Consider the following 19,470-nt stretch of genomic DNA (forward strand, 5'->3'; position numbering starts at 1 on the left):
TGTGAGGTTGTCCTCCCATCTGAGATTGTGGGACCATGACAAGATGTGACAGTCCCTAGGAATTTGAATTATTCTGCCGAACTAACAGCTGAATCTCAAGAGGGAAAGGCTTCATGAATATGTCTGCCATTCCGGATCACCATGCTGGAGAGGTTAGGTTGATTTACATTTTCTCAAGCTCTGACATGCAGTACTGGGACTCAGGAAAAGCATAGCTTGTGGACCAGGCAGAGGCTGTTAGACATGCCAAGATCCCCAAACACACAGGTTAAGATTTTAATAGTGTCTAATCGACTGGGGGCTCCTGAGGTGTCAATCTTCTCTTGTCTTTCCTCGGGTCAGTCCAATCTTGCTCATCAGCTATAAAAGGAAGCAGCACCCCTCATCCAACAGATATTTGCTTTTATTTGCTTTGCCAAACCAGCTTTGGGCAGGGCGATGTCTAAGCAGCAACTCACTTGGTTACGGAGGCAATCTCCATGGAATACAGTATGACAGCAAAGGGCAATACTGTGTTGCCCTGGGGGACCGCTGGTGTGTCCGGGCACTTCCTTTGGGTAGGCTGCCATAAGCCGCTCAGTGTACCAACAGTCTGGCTTAGAGGAGAGCTTGGAGTGCGTCATGCTTTAAACACAGCAGATTAGTTTGCTATTTGTTCTTTGTGGACTTGAACTGTAATGCATTTAACCTTTTAGGGCTACAGCATAACTCTTCCCCATCCAACAAGCACAAAGTAAAACAGCAGATTTGCCCAATAGAAATAGGCACTAAATAGCTAAATAACTTGTGCCCTTTTAGTTCCCCAGGTGTTATGATAATGTAATACGCCTCATTAAGACAGTGAAAACTCAATCCCTCAGCGATAGGATGAATGGGATTTAAGTCCCATTAGTCTCCGTGTGTGCTGTGTTACCCTGCAGACGGCACTGGCTGGTGATGGGATCAAATTCCTCATTGTCGCTGGGGCAGATGCACAGGAAGCTGCCATCCGCGTTCTCACACAGGGCCTCTCCACACAGCGCTGTGCTCATCTCGCACTCGTTGATGTCTGCACGGGGCGGGAAGTGGGGGCGGGCGGGGGGGGATGGGGGGGGGGGGGGGGGGTTTGTCATGTATTAAAGCCATTCACAGTCCAGACACAAGGGATATAGAGCACGTACAGACACCAGCATGAGGTGCATTGTACAGACACGTCCATGCACAATGCACCGCGCAGGCCTAGCGCACGCGGGTACCCAGCAAGCGGACGCGACATCTGGTTTTGAACATACCCTTTTTAAGGGTCACTCACCCACACAGCCGTGTGCTCCGCCGTCCGCAGGGGGGTTGGCGTAGCCCTGGTCACACTGACACCGGTACGACCCGTCTGTGTTCTCACAGAAGCCGTGGTCTCCACAGATGGTCTCGTTCACGCACTCGTCGATGTCTAAACAAGGGAGAGCGCCCAGATGAGCATAACAAAGCAATGCCGCGTTCCAGTGTTTCTCTGGTGCGCGTGTGTACCACGTTTCACATGGCTGGCTTGCTAATGACCTCTGTGTTGCAACTACTAAAATAAATACTACTACTGCTACGATGTAAAATATCAATAGCAATCACCGTCATCATAACGTCAAATGGAAAAAATGTACTCAGGGAGAGATTTGGACTGTTTACAGCTTTTAAAGGGACACAGATTATTTGATTTAATCCATTCTGCCGGCTATGGTGGCTATCAGTGTGTAAGGTTTTTAAGAGCTGCCTCTCATGATGGCTACAGTGTTAAAGTATGAACCAGCATCTGGAAACCTTCAGGATCTAACGGTTCCACTGCTGGGGTCTATGGTTTGAGAAGTGACTTGTTGCTCATTTACTGTGCCAGCGACGTCTTGGATTATGTAACAACATGGGTCTGGTTTACAGACAAAGAAGACTCCACATAAGGCAGGAAAGGGGTATTTTGTCATTCCAAACATGTCCAATGCGTCAATCTAAGCAGGGGAGAGGATCAGAACTCCTTCAGAAGATGCTCTGGTGCAAAAGGACAATGAGGCCCACACCTGGCAATCTTATACAGCCACTCACATGCATATGCATAGATCTTAAAGTCAGGAGAAAGATGTTGTTCTGTGTACATTTGAATGTGTAAGGTGAGGTAAGCGTGGACCTTAGAGCTGTTATAACTGGACCACATAATAATACTTTTGATTCCAAACCACCCTCTGTTCAAGGGGAACATTTGTTACCAATTTCTTACATCCATAATTTAGTATTTCTTGGCGTATGGTGACAATTCAGACGCCAAAGACAGATACTCTCGGAGCGACCAGGCTGATTATAATTGCTTAAAAACAAACATATGGTTTGATCACACTTCAGTCCTAGTTTTTCCCAGGTCAATCATATGATACACTGGTCAGTGTTAATCTGCTGGTGCAGTGACTACATTCCTAGTCACTAGACTTTGTGACACTTGATAATGACTGTGTTCCTACACGGCTTCCACATGTTATCATGTGGTCCCAGAGAGATCACGGAAAGGTAAACGGCACACAAAAGACACATTCAGCAGGATTCACTCTTTTCTGGAAGGGCACCTTTGTTGAGGAATCTGAGGGACATTTGCCAGGTTCTCTGCTTGGTTCGAAACCACATGCTGTGTGTGTTCCTTTCTAATTAGAGTCCAAAGATCTGAATCGGCAAAAACTAATCTTGTACAGGCCATTTACAGTAGGGGGGAAATGGAGAAGTATCTGGTACTGCATTCTGTTAGTTACAAGTATGACAGAATGACAGGCACAGTAGATAGTCCACTGTAACGCTGGGACATTTACAGTAGTAACCCTGTATGTGTTATTAAGCCTGCTGTCACATCAATTGGGAAAAAATGAAATACAGTGGCGCCTAGGATACATAAACTTCAGCAGATTTGTAGAGAAAAAAATGAAATGACATTTACATATTGTCTAGCAGCTTTTCATTCTGTCTCTATGCTCTCGTAAATGGTGTATCATTCGAGGAAGGAGGGGAGTCAGCCAAAACGACACATTACAAAACCCATTCAGCAGAGACGGAGATGGTTTGGCTTGGGCCCTGCTGCGCTATTACATTACAAAGGAGTGCATTCTGGGAGGCTTGACCTGCTGTGCAGGGGACAGGGGTCAGGGAAAGAGTGAAAGCCATCCCAAAGATGGTCTTAAATAGTACTACTAGCGATGTCAGCCAAATGGCTCTGACGTGATTAAAATAAAACCTGACATGGGGTCATAAATTAGAGCCACCAAAATCCGTGTTTTTCCTTTACAAACATAATGGAGGGAGCAATTATCCCAAAAACATTTGGCTGTTCATTAGCAATGTTGACTTTGATCAGGGAAAACAAGCTGTAGGCCCATTGCACCACGCCGACTTCAACTACAGACTTAGGAAGGTGAGGCGTACGCCAACAGTGTGAGGAACATTTCGGCATGTGTGAAAAGCTTAAGTGGGGTTTTGGACGGTGAGTGTTAGGAAAAGCAGCCAGCTGGGAGGTCTCTCAGGATGGTAATATAAGCTCTCAGCTGCTACATGAAATAATCAGTGTCTGCCCTAAGATTTTCATTCATCTGAAACATTGAAACTATGTCCCCCGTTTCCACATGTGTAGTGATGCTATCAAATCATAATGTTGGGGAGGAATTAGAAGGTCGGGGGCCACATATCTTTAATGGCCTTTCCATGGCATAGCCACAGGACTGACATTCTTACAAAACTTTTCAATTAAGACTGTCTGCGTGTCCAGTCAGAGAGTGAACATGTTAATGACCAGGCTTAGTGTCCTGTGCAATATGAATAATACATGCTCTATTTCTCATGACACAAGTTGGAATAGCATTTTCAGCAACACACAGGACTGTGAACGCCGACACAGTCCAGCAGGAATAATAAAACTCTACACATCATGATCACAATGGTTATGTCAAGAAGCATGTGAGAGTGAATCGCCCCAGGGGTAGATTTCAGCTGAGAGGTGGTGTGAGGAGTTTAGATGAGAGGTACTGAGCTGATGAGGCCCTCCCACCCCGACCCCCCTCCTAATGGTATGACCCAGGAGCCTTCCTGAGCCTGGAGATAGTTCAGGCAAGCAGGCTGGATCAGGTGAGCAGGTTAAGTGGGGGGGACTCTATGGTAATGTGGAGGGACCGTGGGGCTGGTTGTCCGTTGGCTCACCCTCCACACTTCTCCCTACTGCCTGGTTCTCTGGGCAACACCTGGTCTGACTGGATTCATATGCAGGCCAACAGGGTTACTAGACACACAGGATTGACCAGGAATCAGGAGGAATATTCATTTTATAGGGATGCATGTTTCCCTGTTTAACCTGACATTTAATTCCCTGAACCATGGCGATCTGGGCATATACTGTGGGGAGAACAAGTATTTGATACACTGCCGATTTTGCAGGTTTTCCCACATACAAAGGATGTAGAGGTCTGTAATTTTTATCATAGGTACACTTCAACTGTGAGTGACGGAATCTAAAACAAAAATCCAGAAAATCACATTGTACGATTTTTAAATAATTAATTTGCATTTTATTGCATGACATAAGTATTTGATACATCACAAAAGCAGAACTTAATATTTGGTACAGAATCCTTTGTTTGCAATTACAGAGATCATAGGTTTCCTGTAGTTCTTGACCAGGTTTGCACACACTGCAGCAGGGATTTTGGCCCATTCCTCCATACAGACCTTCTCCCGGTCCTTCAGGTTTCGGGGCTGTCGCTGGGCAATACGGACTTTGAGCTCCCTCCAAAGATTTTCTATTGGGTTCAGGTCTGGAGACTGGCTAGGCCGCTCCAGGACCTTGAGATGCTTCTTACAGAGCCACTCCTTAGTTACCCTGGCTGTGTGTTCCGGGTCGTTGTCATGCTGGAAGACCCAGCCACGACCCATCTTCAATGCTCTTACTGAGGGAAGGAGGTTGTTGGCCAAGACCTCGCGATACATGGCCCCATCCATCCTCCCCTCAATACGGTGCAGTGGTCTCTTAATTTCAACTATTCTGTTCTTCACTCAAAACTTTCCTTTCCAACTTTTTTGGAAAGGAAAGAAAAAGGTGCAGTGGTCTCTTAATTTTTTCCTTTCTTCAGTGTTGTCACATGAAAAGATATAAAAAAATGTGAGGGGTGAACTCACTTTTGTGAGATAATGTATACAGCGCATGTCCAGGCCCGTCTGAAGTTTGCCAATGATCATCTGGATGATCCAGAGGAGGAATGGGAGAAGGTCATGTCTGTATTGCCCAGCAACAGCCCCGAAACCTGAAGGATCTGGAGAAGGTCTGTTACATGCTTTGTAAGTGGGAAAACCTGCAAAATCAGCAGTGTATCAAATACTTGTTCTCCCCACTGTATATATATATATATATATATATATAGGTGAAACCATTCTGTTGTCCAACCGTTATATGCGTGCACTTTGCCTGACATCTGAATCGCAGCATGGTAAATCTCTCAGAAAACACATCACACTTTCACACATTTTGACTGTGGAAGGTTGGAGAGTTCATGATCACAAATGATTTCCTACCAGTATGCCTTATTAAATACAATCATTGCCACAAAAAAATCTATAGCCACAATGGCGAACTGCAGCTGGGAAGGAAGGATAAAAACGAGAGCCATCAATTTTTCCGCCAGCGCAAACATAGTGACAAATGCACGGTGCCCGTCTTGAAACCAGTATCCAGGAGAGTCTCACAACAGGCTGTCCTACAGCTGAATGTAATTCTCCAAAATACAGAGCACAGTTGCAGCTGAAACTCTGCTGAGGAGAAAGACTATTTCCCCGTTTTGTATTATGACCACAAAATGAGTGTGGCTAGCAGAGCCAAAGACAACTGCTTCCCCATCGGAGGCCTGAGAGTAAAAATAAAACAACGCCCCTTGGAGAAATGGTAAATTATAGCGTCTGGCCTCTGTAAATATTTGATGATCTTTACAAGCAGACAAAAAAGTATCAAGAGTAATTGAGCTCCATCCCCCGGACACTTTATTGGGGTGACGGCAGCATCTCCCATAACCTCCCATAATGCCCTGGAACAAGTGGCCATTGTGCTGAGATGCTGAGCTGCGGAGGGGTGAGATGGAGGCGAAAGGGCTTGGTCCTCAGATCCCCAAGCCCAGGCTGAAAGAGTAGGGCCAGGGGCTGGAGGCCAGCAGAAGCTGTGAGTCAACGCCTGTGCTTCTCTGTGTGGATGTACTGTGTGTGTATGTCCCAGGGAGATACTGGTGGAGTCTGTGGGGGAGGAGGGAAGGCTGGCATCAGAACAGACGTGCGGGGAGAGCTGGTCAGTGGCCACGGTTGGCTGCACCACTGGACTGGACCGGGGAGGCATGAGCTAACGATGCTCTGGGATGTTATGACTTGGGTTGTTGACTCTTAACAAGCTCAGTCTAAACAGTGTGGTCACCCACGGCCCACGGTGTCAGGCTGCCGAGGAAAAAGCCCGGCTGGTGGTTAGTTAAGTGAGAGGAGACGGTTAGCCAACAACACGGAGACCCAACAGAAAGTGAAGGGCTACAGTGGGGCCCCTGATGCAATTACCAGCAACACGTACAGTATTCACATCACACAACTTAGTCAGAGTATATTGAATTGAGGCTACAGGAGCAGGGGACGGTCATGTTGATGCTAAATGGTAAAACAGAGGAGGTGAGCAGCTGTTCTGGATCTGGCCAGCTCTCAGCAGGACCCTCAACTCTGGGATTCAGCCACACAGCTAGTTACTCGTAACTACTATCCAGTAGTATGGGCAAGTGCAACAAAGAAGACATAGCAAGGCTGCAGCTGGCTCATAGAAACACGCCTTAACGGCATGTTCAGCACTAACTTTTCTACATGCATGCTGCTCTGTCCTGGTCGACTTCCTGAGGAGAGAATATAGAGACATACTGTTGTGTACGATTCTGCATGTTCTTTATTCCAAGATAAACCTACAGCATGACACCTGTACATACCCCGCAGGACACCTGTACATACCCCACAGGACACCTGTACATACCCCACAGGGCACCTGTACATACCCCACAGGACATGTGTACATAACCCACAGGACACCTTTACATACCCCACAGGACACGTGTACATACCCCTCAGGGCACCTGTACATACCCCACAGGGCACCTGTACATACCCCACAGGACATGTGTACATACCCCTCAGGGCACCTGTACATACCCCTCAGGGCACCTGTACATACCCCACAGGACATGTGTACATACCCCTCAGGGCACCTGTACATACCCCTCAGGGCACCTGTACATACCCCACAGGGCACCTGTACATACCCCACAGGACATGTGTACATACCCCTCAGGGCACCTGTACATACCCCTCAGGGCACCTGTACATACCCCACAGGGCACCTGTACATACCCCACAGGACATGTGTACATACCCCACAGGGCACCTGTACATACCCCACAGGGCACCTGTACATACCCCACAGGACCAGGGAGCTCTTTACAGTCATTGTGTCCAAAACACATTCACGACAATGCACAGCATTGAACAGAGCCATGGAAATTCATTCCATCTTAAATACTCAAGCACACAGCAAAATGACCTCCAAATGGCAATAAGAATATAACAGGCTGCGTGACGCTCGCTGAATTAACACCCTGGCTGCCCCATCTGGGCCCACTAGATCATTCCACTAGATCATGCTCTCACACTCTTCAGTCCCGCCCAGGCCTGTTTGGAAGCCATTTGCCATGAGATAATACTTGGCCCGCGTGTTTGTTCAATGTCAGATTATGTGCTGAGTTGATTAATGTAGGTGATATGTTTACCAGCAGGGACGAACAACAGTTCCAGTTCCTGCTTTTAAAACAGAAAGGACATATCGCTACCATAACTGATTGACACAGAGACTATCCTGGACCCAGACGTGTTGCTCATCCTCCCAGGCCAGACCAAGTGACCAGACTCCGTCACTGAGGGCAAGACCCTGGGGGGAAGGGCCCTGTCCCACTTAGAGGGAAACAGCTTGGGTCAGGTTACACCCCTCGCTCCTGCCAACAGGGTTCCATTAGCCCCGTTGTCTGGAGGATGATACCTGGCACTGTTATCAGCCGACCTGAAATACCGCCTCGGAAGACACCGCTACTCCCTCTCTAAAGTGGCCCAATTTCAGGGCCCATTTCCCTTCTCCTTGCTCCCCTGGCCAGGAAGGCCCGGTGCACCTGATAGCATTTGATTCAAATGAGTTTCTCTGTGTGTGCCTGCCAGAGTGATATCAGTATCTCTCTAGGGTGGGGGTGCGCCGAGGTGGCCATCAAGATGATGCAGAGTGCTTCTTTCAGACAACCGCCCTGTCCTCCTCCACCTCAGGGTGAATGAGCAGTCAAGCGGAAAGTGCTTTTAGCTGTCCACTAAATAAGTACATTGCCTGTTCAGTGTTCGCTAAGCTCAGAGCTTGTGTCCACTCTGACTCACCACAGTTGGGGTTGTCCTCTCCAAACAGGCCCGGCTGGCAGCCCATGAAGCAGCGATACGAGCCAACGGTGTTCTCACAGCGCCAGGTGCCGCACACAGAGCTCCCAAACTCCTTACACTCATTCTGGTCTGTGGAGAGAGAGAAAGAAGATGTCATGAACCAGGACACACCGGTCCTATCCCATACTGCTTACAGTGGCACGAAACCCCAGCCTGAGTAGGCCCGGGCCAGAGGGAATCATTTAAAGATGTGCTTCATGACATGCACGCACGCAGACATCCTCACCAAACCCCTCCGGACTCCACACGGCACAAATGTCTCCGCCGGCATGAGTCAGGGCGGAGGAGGTCTGCGTTGCTGCTGTCCTCAGCGCGAAGCAGCAGGGCGCGGGCACGGCCAAGAACAACATTTTCACAGGAACCCAAGAACTTGTGAAGGAACGAAGGGAGGTGTTGCAGAGGGAGAGACACCTTCATCACGAGTTGGGGTAATTCACACTTCCCAAGGGGAGAGTGGGCGCAAGGGCTCCGTTCACAGGGGCCCCCTCACGAAAGGCTACAGCCAGAGAAGGCCCGCAAGCCGTGGCAGAACTAGGGAATATCACCACTAACACTGTATTGGCTACAGCTGCATAGCCAATCACCGGCCACGTTTCGCACACAGGGAGGACTCTGGTCTAAATGGACCGGAACGTTCGATCAACTCTGCGAGATTTGCAGTGTTTCAGCTGGGGTTGGACATGTTCGATTGCGGGTGGAGTGAGGGAGCCACTGGAGCTGGCGGAGTGTTCTTACCCTCGCAGTCCGCTGTGTCTGGGGAGTACTTGAAGCCAGCCTCACAGAGGCAGAGGTAGGAGCCATCCGTGTTGAGGCACTGTCCACGGCTGCACACGCCATCCTTACTGCACTCATCGATGTCTGAACAGAGGTAGAGGTGGGGGGGGGGGGTAAGGAAGGAGAAAAATAGACAAGAGTATCCGGGAAAAGAATACAGGAAAGTGTGAAAGTGTTCTTTGTTGTTGACGCTGTGTCTGCTCACTAAGTATCCTGTTCGCTCAATACACAATTATAAAAATACTTGTGTACGGTCAAGGCCTTACTGAGAGAAGAGACATTGGCCTTTTGGAACACTTTACGTTACTGGTAAACAGGATATGTGAAAGAAAAGTATGTACCTTAGCTATTAGTCTGGTAACATTCTCTTTGACTAGTAAAAATTAATAATGATGGCTATATGCTTGATTAACAGTAGATTGGTGGATAATGGCCACATTACAACATATTTACAAGGTTACAAGGTATTTGGACTGAAGTAGTAAGTGGGGGCAAATCAGAAAAGCAACTAAAATAGAACATAAGGGAAAATCCCGTCTACTTGTGCCAAGGGCTGATAATGAGACAAATATCTGACTTTAGACAGTAAACACATGTATGGAGGTACCGGGATCCAAACAGACTGGGAAAAGACTGGGTGAGCAGCCCAATTCATGTTCCAGTTTAATAGCTGTGTGATTCAACAACAAAACATTTAAAGCAATAATTTATCTCAAACAGAGCTGCATGGCAGGTTACTCTAGACTGACTAATGATTAGTAGTTCATCTTTATGATTTACTGAGTCCACTGTTGAGTCCCATTGAGCGCCAGTGCCCATAGCCTTGTAAGCAGCCATCCAGCCAATCCACCTGTGTTACAACCAACCAATCCGGACTCCCCTCCATACATGCACCACTCCACCTCCCAGCAGGGACGGGGCGGAGGCCTGGCTTCCATTATGTCAGCGCTGCACACCCAACAGCAGACGGCATAAAAATATACCCAGCCTCTGATTTATAGGGTAACTAAAGGGCAATATTTGCTGTGGCAGAAGGCCAGGGGAGTATGCAGGTTAGTCCTGTCTTGTTTAGTGTTGTGGATGCTGTCTGGCGCTACGGTTGTGTGCAGGGCCAGAAGGGGGAGGAGCCTGCTGCATATGTACGCCCTGGAAGAGGTGCCACCACCCCTTCAAGAGTCCTTCCACCCAAGAGAGTGCCGCTGCTCCAGGCGTACCTGCCTCACGGCAATCCAGAGCGATAACGTGCTCAGTGTACAGCCCAGTGTTTCGTGATTCAGACTACGCTAACACTACATACCTCTCGACAAGCCAGAATCAATAATCTGCAGCTCAGACGTTTAGAGTTATGTCCCTTTAATATTGATTCTTCCAGAGGGCTCCATTACTTTGTATTTTGACAGCTAACGCTCCAGAAGGTTCCACGGAAAGGCTCGCTAGCCCTCTGGCCAACAAGCAGGAGCAGTGTTTTGTTCTTTTTGTCTCTGGTGTGACCAAGCCAATGGGTGCGGCTGGAATGACATCAAACCCGGTCCAGTGGAGCTGAGAGGGGCTGTTGTGAGACGGTTCATGTCTGGCTACAGCCTAATCAGAAACAATGGCTGGGCTGATCCCTGCTGCCTTAACAGGATCGGTGGACACCCAGGCACCCCAGAGTAGGAGCAGAGGGGGAGGGGGTAACAGAGGGGAGCAGGCAGGGAGGGGAGCAGGCAGGGAGGGGGCGGCGCGGTTAGCTCAGAGAGAGACTGGGTCACTGAGTACAGGTCACATTGCCTCGGCTGTCTAGTCTCACACAGACAGAAGACGGGGCTTTTTGCGGTTGCGCTAAATTTAAATCATGCTGTTAGGGTTAAGTGACTTGCTCAAGGCCACAATTACACGATGTTTCACGTTATCAGCTTGGGAATCCAAACCAGCGACCTGTTGGATACCGGCCCAGTGCTCTAGCTACTAGCCCACCTCACCCCAGTCTGTGCTAACCGGGGTAATGGCATACCACAATAGGTAGCTAGTTTGAATCCAGGTATTTGTGTATAGAACAGTGTTCTCTGTCACCTCGGCAGCTGACGCCCTCCGTTGACTCCGTAGCGTACCCCTCCAGGCAGATACAGTAGTAGGAACCGTCCGTGTTCACACAGTCCCCATCTCCACAGATCCTGTCCGACCGACACTCATCCACATCTGTCAAACACACACAGAGTCGGACCACAACAGGCTAAATCGAGCGTAACAGGAGATCGAACCGAGACCCATGTCCTCCAAATCCACACAGGCTCACACAAGGTGCGTGTGTGTGTTTGTACCTATGCAGGACGTCCCGTCCGCCAGCTCCAGGCCCGGGGGGCAGGAGCAGCGGGAAAAACCCGGGCCTTTGATGCACTGTCCTCTCAGGCACTGGCTGCTGTCCTCACACGCGTTGGCGTCTTCTGGGGACACAGAGGGGACACACCCACAGTTCAGAGTTCAGCACTCCCTTTTCACACCACAGCCAGGAAACACTGGGGCCTTTGTCCGGGCCGGGTCCTCATGTCGCCCTCCATAGGAAACATCCAAAATCTCAGGGAAAGTGGTCTCGGGGAATTTCCAACGCTATCAAGCGTGATTTATATCAGGAAATCGTGACCCGCACTGTGTCTACCGGTGGCGGTCTATCGTGCGGAAAATGTGCCGTGGTCGGCACATGAGAATAACGTCCGGCGCGAGGGCCATTCACGTTTAGTCCCAAGGGTTCTGTACCTTCACAAGAAAGCCCATCGGGCGCCAGAGTGAAGCCACGGTCACAGTTCATACAGGTGTACGAGCCCTCTGTGTTGCTGCAAATACCCCTGTGGCAAACCCCCGGGGAAAGGCATTCGTCGATGTCTGGAGGAGGAACAAAGAGGAAGAGATAGAGAGATGGATCGGAAGTAAGGAAAGGAGAGGGAGAGAAAGAGGGACAAGGAGGGAGGGAGAGGTACAGGGATAAAGATGGGCAGAGAGAGCAAGAGTGTGTGTGTGTGTGTGTGAGAGAGAGAGAGAGAGAGAGAGATTAGCGTTAACGAGCATCATACATGAGTCAGGTCAGATCTGGCCCATCAGCTCTGCAGCGACTGCCTGCCTTGCGGCCTGATAACAAGATTATTGGCTGGATGCAAACAGTCAGTCGGCCCATACAGCAGGCAAAGCCTCCTTTATTAGCTTGCACTGACAGTGTTTTATTAAAAAGGGCGGAGAGATAGGCTGAGTATGCAGGACAGGCACAGATTCCAAAACAGCCAGCTATTACAGGTGGCGTGTGATTACTGTATCAACAAACACTCACTGGTTCTCTGTTATGTGATCATTGGAAATTCCTTGTTCTGGTACAGATTGTATTTCTTATAGGGAAAATTGTGTAGGCCATTGTTAAGTGAAATGGCTCTGTTTGCCTGTGGGTCAACAGAGGAGTTTCACAGTGTGTGCTGGCTGCTAGGATCTGGGAGTGGTCGGGTGCATTTCAAATTAAGCCCTTAATCTTTCCCTGGCATGGAGACATCCATTAAAATCCAATCAGATTTGGCCATGTTTTCAGGATTTTCCCAGGTCAAAAACATTTAAAAAATGAGATCTTCCCAATTTCGATCTACCCGCTAAATTAAATGACATTAGATTGCATGGATTTGCAACGCTCTGTGTGGAAGCAGAGGGGTGTTCTCGAGGTTAGTCAGTCTTACCCTGACAGTGGAAGCCGTCGTCAGACAGAGTGAATCCAGCCCCACAGCTCTGACAGGAGAAGGATCCAGGGCTGTTCTTACACAGCTGACCCGGGCACACGTTGGCCACCAAACACTCATCTACATCTGAACGACAAGGACCGAGAGACAGAGACAGATGGCCAGTTCACAACTAACCTGAGGCCAGAGTGTGGGAATGATGGATTACAAGTAATAATTATTACAAGTAATCCTTTACATGTGAAAACAGTAACTGTAATCCGTTACGTTACCAACAAAAATATAATAATCTGATTCCAGATACTAAAATGTAGGATTCATTTTGAATTACTTAAATTGAATAAGAATAGGTGCGCAAAATAATTATGACACGTTGTATGTTTGAGTTTATTATTTAATGTTATAAAAACATTGTTATTTGCACCAAAACATGAATTGCGCGCCTCAGTGGTGTGTGTGGTCATCATGCGTAAAGGTGGGCGGGCACAACCAGTTTACTGATGGAGGAAGCGCCAGTTTTAATGTCTCCGGTTTTTGTTGGTTGGACGGCTTCGATAATATCAGCCGAGTCATATAAAATGTTATTTAGTTATCTACTCGAAGCATAATTCTCAGAACAATGATAGGCAATAGGCCTACCTGGTGTTATACAATTTTCAAGTTTCAAGGTTTATTTGTACCGTACCACACAGGACGAGTTGCACCTTTTACAGGAATTGTTTAATAGATTAGGCAACTATTTGTTAGATAGCTGTAACATGGAGCTGCATTCAAGATAAAACATTATATGGAATTTACCACGACATTTGAGTAGAACAGGTGTGTTGGGAAGCACTCTGCCAAAAAAATTTATATTTGCACTTGACTCGGCCACATCAACTCCGTCCATAAAGGTAGGCCATGTGATTCTGCTGGCTTTGCATCTCTGAAAATTGTGTTCATTGGTTATTATCGGCTGCTGACGACATTTACTTTAAGATAAGAGTGCAGGTTTATAATCACAGTTTATTTCTTTCATTTGCGTTTTGAATATCCATCACTGGTGGCCATAATAATCGCAGGTTAAGTTTGTGCGGGTAAATATTATTTCTATGCGGGTGTTCACGACTGCAAACGTGCGTTCACGTGCTTGGGGTTTCTGCAACATTTTGTTGTGGTGCAAATCATCAGACTACTGCAGATTTTGTTTACGCACGAAAAGCTACGGATATCTTAATTTTTATATAAAACAATGTCAATACCCTTTTTGAGTAATTGCCATTTATTTTTCAACAATGTTTTGAAGCAATTAAAAACGTGAATAAAACACAAATAACAGAACAGGCTTAAGCATCATCTGATTTTGTGTTATGTTCAGATAAGTCAGATTCTGGAAGATCAAGATTTATTGGATTAACTGGAATCACTGAATATCTGACAGACCTTTAGCGTGTAATGTAGAGATGTAGCCCAATCATATTGAAGTCAAAAGCAATGGTTTAGAAACCCATTTCCAAAGGCACTGTAGCCTACACAACCCATAAGCTAAAATGCTAATTCCGTTTTTAGCCAGCTATGTAAACTCTAACATTGATTGATCCCGCAAAAGGTGTTCAGTTGGTTATAGGCTATTCCTACTTGTTTTCCAAAGTCTCTTAATATGAAAGTAATCTAAAAGTAATTCATAGTAATCAAATCACGTTACTGAGTTTGAGTAATCAAAAAGTGACGTTACTGATTACTGTGTGGACAGGTAACTTGTAACTGTAACGGATTACATTTAAAAAGTAACCTACCCAACCTTGCCTGAGGTGCAGCAGAGGATGGGAGCATGGAAGCGTTTTGATCAGTTTATAATTGGATCCCTCTCCCTCCGGCTGATCTGTCAGTGGACTGACTTCATGGTGTTTTATTTAAAAGCCTGTGTCTTATGCTTTTGAACCCAGATCAGATGGACGGTGCCAAAGGGAGAGGGATCCAGTTATGATGTGATGTCTGGGAGGAGTATTTTGGGATCTTTAGCTCAGGAAAGGGGGCTTTGTTTGAAACCCTTCACACCTGACACCATTTACAGAATGGACAACCTGGGGCTGCTGTTAGAACAGGCACAGTGTGAGAGACGGACCTGGACTCATGCAGAGCCCAGTGGGCGGTTCCCTGACGCACTCCCTCACATCTGCCACGAGGAGGGCAGAACCTAACACGCACAGAGGACTACAACACACAGCCTGCCGACACCGCTGAAGCATGCACACACACTAACACACACCACAACACACCACAACACACCACAACACACCCCAACACACACCACAACACACCAAAACACACCACAACACACCCCAACACACATCTCAACACACCCCGACACACACCACAACACACCAAAACACACCCCAACACACCAAAACACACCACAACACACCCCAACACACATCTCAACACACCCCAACACACACCACAACACACCCCAACACACATCACAACACACACCACAGTACACATCAACACACACCACAATACACATCACAACACACAACCTAATACACATCAACACACACCACAACACACACCAACACACACCACAACACACACACATCACAATACACATTCACACAAAACACACACCAACACACACCACAACACCCATCAGCACACACGAAGGCCAAGAAAGCCTTACCTTCACATTCTAGCCCATCCACAATCTGTCTGTAGCCTGGCTTGCAAACGGTGCAAATGAAGGAACCTTCAGTGTTAGTGCATGTTCCCCTAGGGCACGCATTGGGCAGCGCACACTCATTAATATCTGTAATGACACCATAGAGGCCAGTAAGTAACACAACTCCTTCAGGAGAGACCACTGAATCCAGCTGTAGGGACAAACCTTCACATTGCTCTCCGTCAAGGGAGATGCTGTAGCCTGTGGGACAAGTGATGCAGGAGTAGGAGCCCTCAGAATTCAGACAGATCCCGTTAGCACACACAGACCCAGACTGGCACTCATCGATATCTAGGGAAGACACGGACCGGCACAGACATGAACTGCTACAGGCAAAATAACTAAATACAAACACTGCGTAACACAACATTAAATGAGTAACCTTGTACAACTGATACACACAAGGGACAGGTTTTTACAGAACTCATGGGTTAATGTGCCAACTGGCAAGCTTTGGCTGGACTCACCCTCACACCTCCGCCTGTCCCGGGACACTCTGTATCCGTCCTTACAGCGGGTGCAGGTGAAGGAGCCCTCTGTGTTTGCACACACACCTCCCCGACACATGTCGGCCTGGGAGCACTCATCCACATCTGAAACGAACACACAGATTGCAAGGACCAATTTGCAGTAGGTGGCTACACCCAGTCTGCCCATGGGAGACGATGGTAACTCAGTGTGCTCACTGACGCGCTTAAGATTCTAGAGGTTGGGCAGGTCACGAACCTTGACACCTCAGTCCATCCGCTGACCGCTGGAATCCGGCTGTGCAATTCCTGCATGAGTAGGAACCTTCGGTGTTAGTGCAAATACCCGCAGGGCACGCAGCACGGGTAGCACACTCATCGACATCTAATAAAGACAATTATGACACGTTAGGAAAGCCACAGAGAGCTGGGATATCCGTGGCGTGTGGTGATGAGTCATGATCCGCTCGTTAATCCTTTACAGACCTTCACAGGCCCTGCCATCAGGAGTGGTCTGGAAACCAGCGCTACAGCTGCACCTGTAGGAGCCCTGCAGGTTGACACACTCGCCATGGGGGCAGTACCCAGGGAGCAGACACTCATCGACATCTGGAGGGGGAACGGAACAGACCCTAAAACCACCACTGCTTCTCGCTGTTACGCTGTTAAGAACGTTTATGTGGACCCCCCCCCGCCCGCCCGCCCGCCCCACCTCAAAGACTTTGTCAGAGAACCCAGGAAAAGTAATGATTTTCGCCAACACGTACCTTGGCAAGTGGCGTGGTCCGTGGACGCCTCGTACCCTTGGTAACAGTTGCATCTGTAGGATCCGTCAGAGTTGACACACAGACCGTGGACGCACACTGACTGGTCCAGGCACTCGTTGACATCTGAGGGCGAGATGGGTGAACACTGTTACAGAGGGTGCCCTGTGAGTGTGGGTACAGAGTGGGTGCCCTGTGAGTGTTTGACAACGGCTGTGCAGGCAGGTTCAGTAACAGAAGGATACAGTAGAAACAGAGGACCACTGGGCTAAAAAAAGAAAACACATCCGGTGAAATACAGGAAGGGCTTGGTGTGTCCCCTGCCTGTGGTGACTCTAGCCAGACATCTGCCAGTACGGCCCAAAACGTTGTTTCAGCAATCTCCCGGCATCGCTCAGTCCACTACGATCAGCATGACATGAGACTGGAGCTGTTTCCCCTATCGCACTACCAATTAGGCTTATCAACGACACAGCCAATTGTGCTCCAACTACTGCGTTTCAGGCAACTGACTGAGGCAAATGCTGGAAACAAACATAGGGAACACAGTTGAGTTCCTTCACCCATGTGGATTCAAGCCTGTTGGTGGGGGATTGGAACCAACTTTATTTAGTTCCTCTGTTGCACCTCATTTACAGAGGAAGTGTCACTCTGCAGCTACAGTAGTCATACTCCACATCCTAGTATCGAATGCAGTTGTTGTTGTTGACCGCAGAATGAGCTCTCCTCCAGACATGTAGAAATGCTTCATAGTTGGGCTTGGCAAGATGTATAGTGGATTCTTTTTTGCTCTCCCAAACTTGAGCTGAGGGTTCCTGTGATGAGGCAGTGCCATAATAGCAAATTGTACATCACTGTGGGATGGGATGAAAAAAGGAAGAAAAAATTATAAGGGGAAAAGGCGTTTGAGATTATGAGGGAAGTTCTCCCCTTAACAGAGTCATTGGGAAGTCATAGAGGTGGGATGACTGCCAAAACTGGAGCTATCCAATAGAACATTCAGTCCACCTTTCAAAGGTCATTTAAATCACAGAGAACTGGAGACTAGATTTTTTTTTTTTAAAAGAAGCTCAAATATTTAACCTTTCTCTCGGTGACTGGGGGAGAGAAGGACAGACAGAGAAAGACAGACAGAGATGTCGTAATAGCAGACCGGAGCCTCTTATGTAACAGGAGCACCTCAAGGATATGTGGGTTGCTATGCAGTGACGTTGGCTCCTTCAGGATGTTACAGACCTCATGTAGTCTCATGCATTGTGTATTGGAGACCAATAAATCTGCCTACTAGTTTTATTTTAACAGAGGCAGTGCTATGGTTGACTAACCACAGCCCCGTTTGTCTGACAGGACCTCTTAACAGTGGGCTAATATTGACCCCGTGGCCCCTCCATATATCTAAGTCCTCACTCCCGCCCACTCCCCCCACTCCCGCCCACTCCCCCCACCCCAGTAATAAAAACGAGCCCTGCTGGGCTCTACTGCGATGGCCAGAGCCATCCAAAAATAATACGCTGTTTGTTTAAGGCTGTGGCCAAGGGAAAATATTTGGACTCTCCCAAAGTGAAATATTATAAACAATCTTTTACAGCAGCAGATATGAAGAGATTAGTAATAACAAGGCGATGTGTTTAAACAATATAGGTCTGGACCGATATGGTGGGCAGATATTACAAAAACAATGGAGCTACTGAAGGGGAAACAGTGGCAGGGTGAAAAAACTGTAGCCTTGTGAGAGACATCATTGAAGCCCTAAGAGAGAGACATCACTGAAGCCCTGAGAGAGAGACATCACTGAAGCCCTGAGAGAGAGACATCACTGAAGCCCTGAGAGAGAGACATAACTGAAGCCCTGAGAGAGAGACATCACTGAAGCCATGAGAGAGAGACATCACTGAAGCCCTGAGAGAAAGACATCACTGAAGCCCTGGGAGAGAGACATCACTAAAGCCCTGAGAGACATCACTGAAGCCCTGAGAAAGAGACATCACTGAAACCCTGAGAGAGAAAGACATCACTGAAGCCATGAGAGAGAGACATCACTGAAGCCCTGGGAGAGAGACATCACTGAAGCCCTGAGAGACATCACTGAAGCCCTGAGAGAGAGACATCACTGAAGCCATGAGAGAGAGACATCACTGAAGCCCTGAGAGAGAGACATCACTGAAGCCCTGAAAAAGAGACATCTCTGGCCCACCAGGCCTCTACTGCAATTCTGCACTGTGCTTGTCCTCTGCACATTAAACACCCAACACAAATTGTAAATACAGTTACAGCATAACATATGTTTTCTACAATGGTCAATATCTACAGCCAATTACGTATAACCTCAAGTGAGAAATCTAATTTAGCTGGTCCAATTTGATGGCGAACTGTTGAATATCACGTCTGTCAACAGGTCCTTGAAACCATACATTTTTGCCAGGATGACAACTCATTGGTTATTTCTGGTGTTGCCAATAGCAATCTTTGCTTATGTAAAGTGTGCCAGGCAAGCTGGGGAATAGCATCCAATCATTAAGGAGTTTAAGAGGGAAACCTGGCTAATTTCCGGGCGT

General features: G+C 47.8%; 1 protein-coding gene across 3 annotated transcripts in view; it reads right to left on the reverse strand.

Moving 5' to 3' along the window:
- The window catches only part of LOC105015695 (latent-transforming growth factor beta-binding protein 2), a 112,475-nt gene that overhangs the window by 8,985 nt on the left and 84,020 nt on the right, over positions 1–19,470 (reverse strand). For 2 of the 3 annotated variants that reach the window (XM_020054289.3, XM_010879026.4), the window contains 14 exons: positions 16,919–17,041; positions 16,638–16,760; positions 16,411–16,536; positions 16,152–16,277; positions 15,850–15,975; positions 15,646–15,771; positions 12,987–13,112; positions 12,031–12,156; positions 11,598–11,720; positions 11,350–11,475; positions 9,259–9,381; positions 8,464–8,592; positions 1,292–1,426; positions 914–1,048 (listed from right to left, as the gene is read on the reverse strand). In XM_020054289.3, the coding sequence (XP_019909848.2) occupies positions 914–1,048; positions 1,292–1,426; positions 8,464–8,592; positions 9,259–9,381; positions 11,350–11,475; positions 11,598–11,720; positions 12,031–12,156; positions 12,987–13,112; positions 15,646–15,771; positions 15,850–15,975; positions 16,152–16,277; positions 16,411–16,536; positions 16,638–16,760; positions 16,919–17,041 (1,773 nt within the window). The remainder of the gene's footprint in view (positions 1–913; positions 1,049–1,291; positions 1,427–8,463; positions 8,593–9,258; positions 9,382–11,349; positions 11,476–11,597; positions 11,721–12,030; positions 12,157–12,986; positions 13,113–15,645; positions 15,772–15,849; positions 15,976–16,151; positions 16,278–16,410; positions 16,537–16,637; positions 16,761–16,918; positions 17,042–19,470) is intronic. The other variant, XM_010879027.4, reaches the window with a different exon arrangement.

This window comes from Esox lucius, chromosome 15, assembly GCF_011004845.1.
Source record: "Esox lucius isolate fEsoLuc1 chromosome 15, fEsoLuc1.pri, whole genome shotgun sequence".
Taxonomy (NCBI): Eukaryota; Metazoa; Chordata; class Actinopteri; order Esociformes; family Esocidae; genus Esox; species Esox lucius.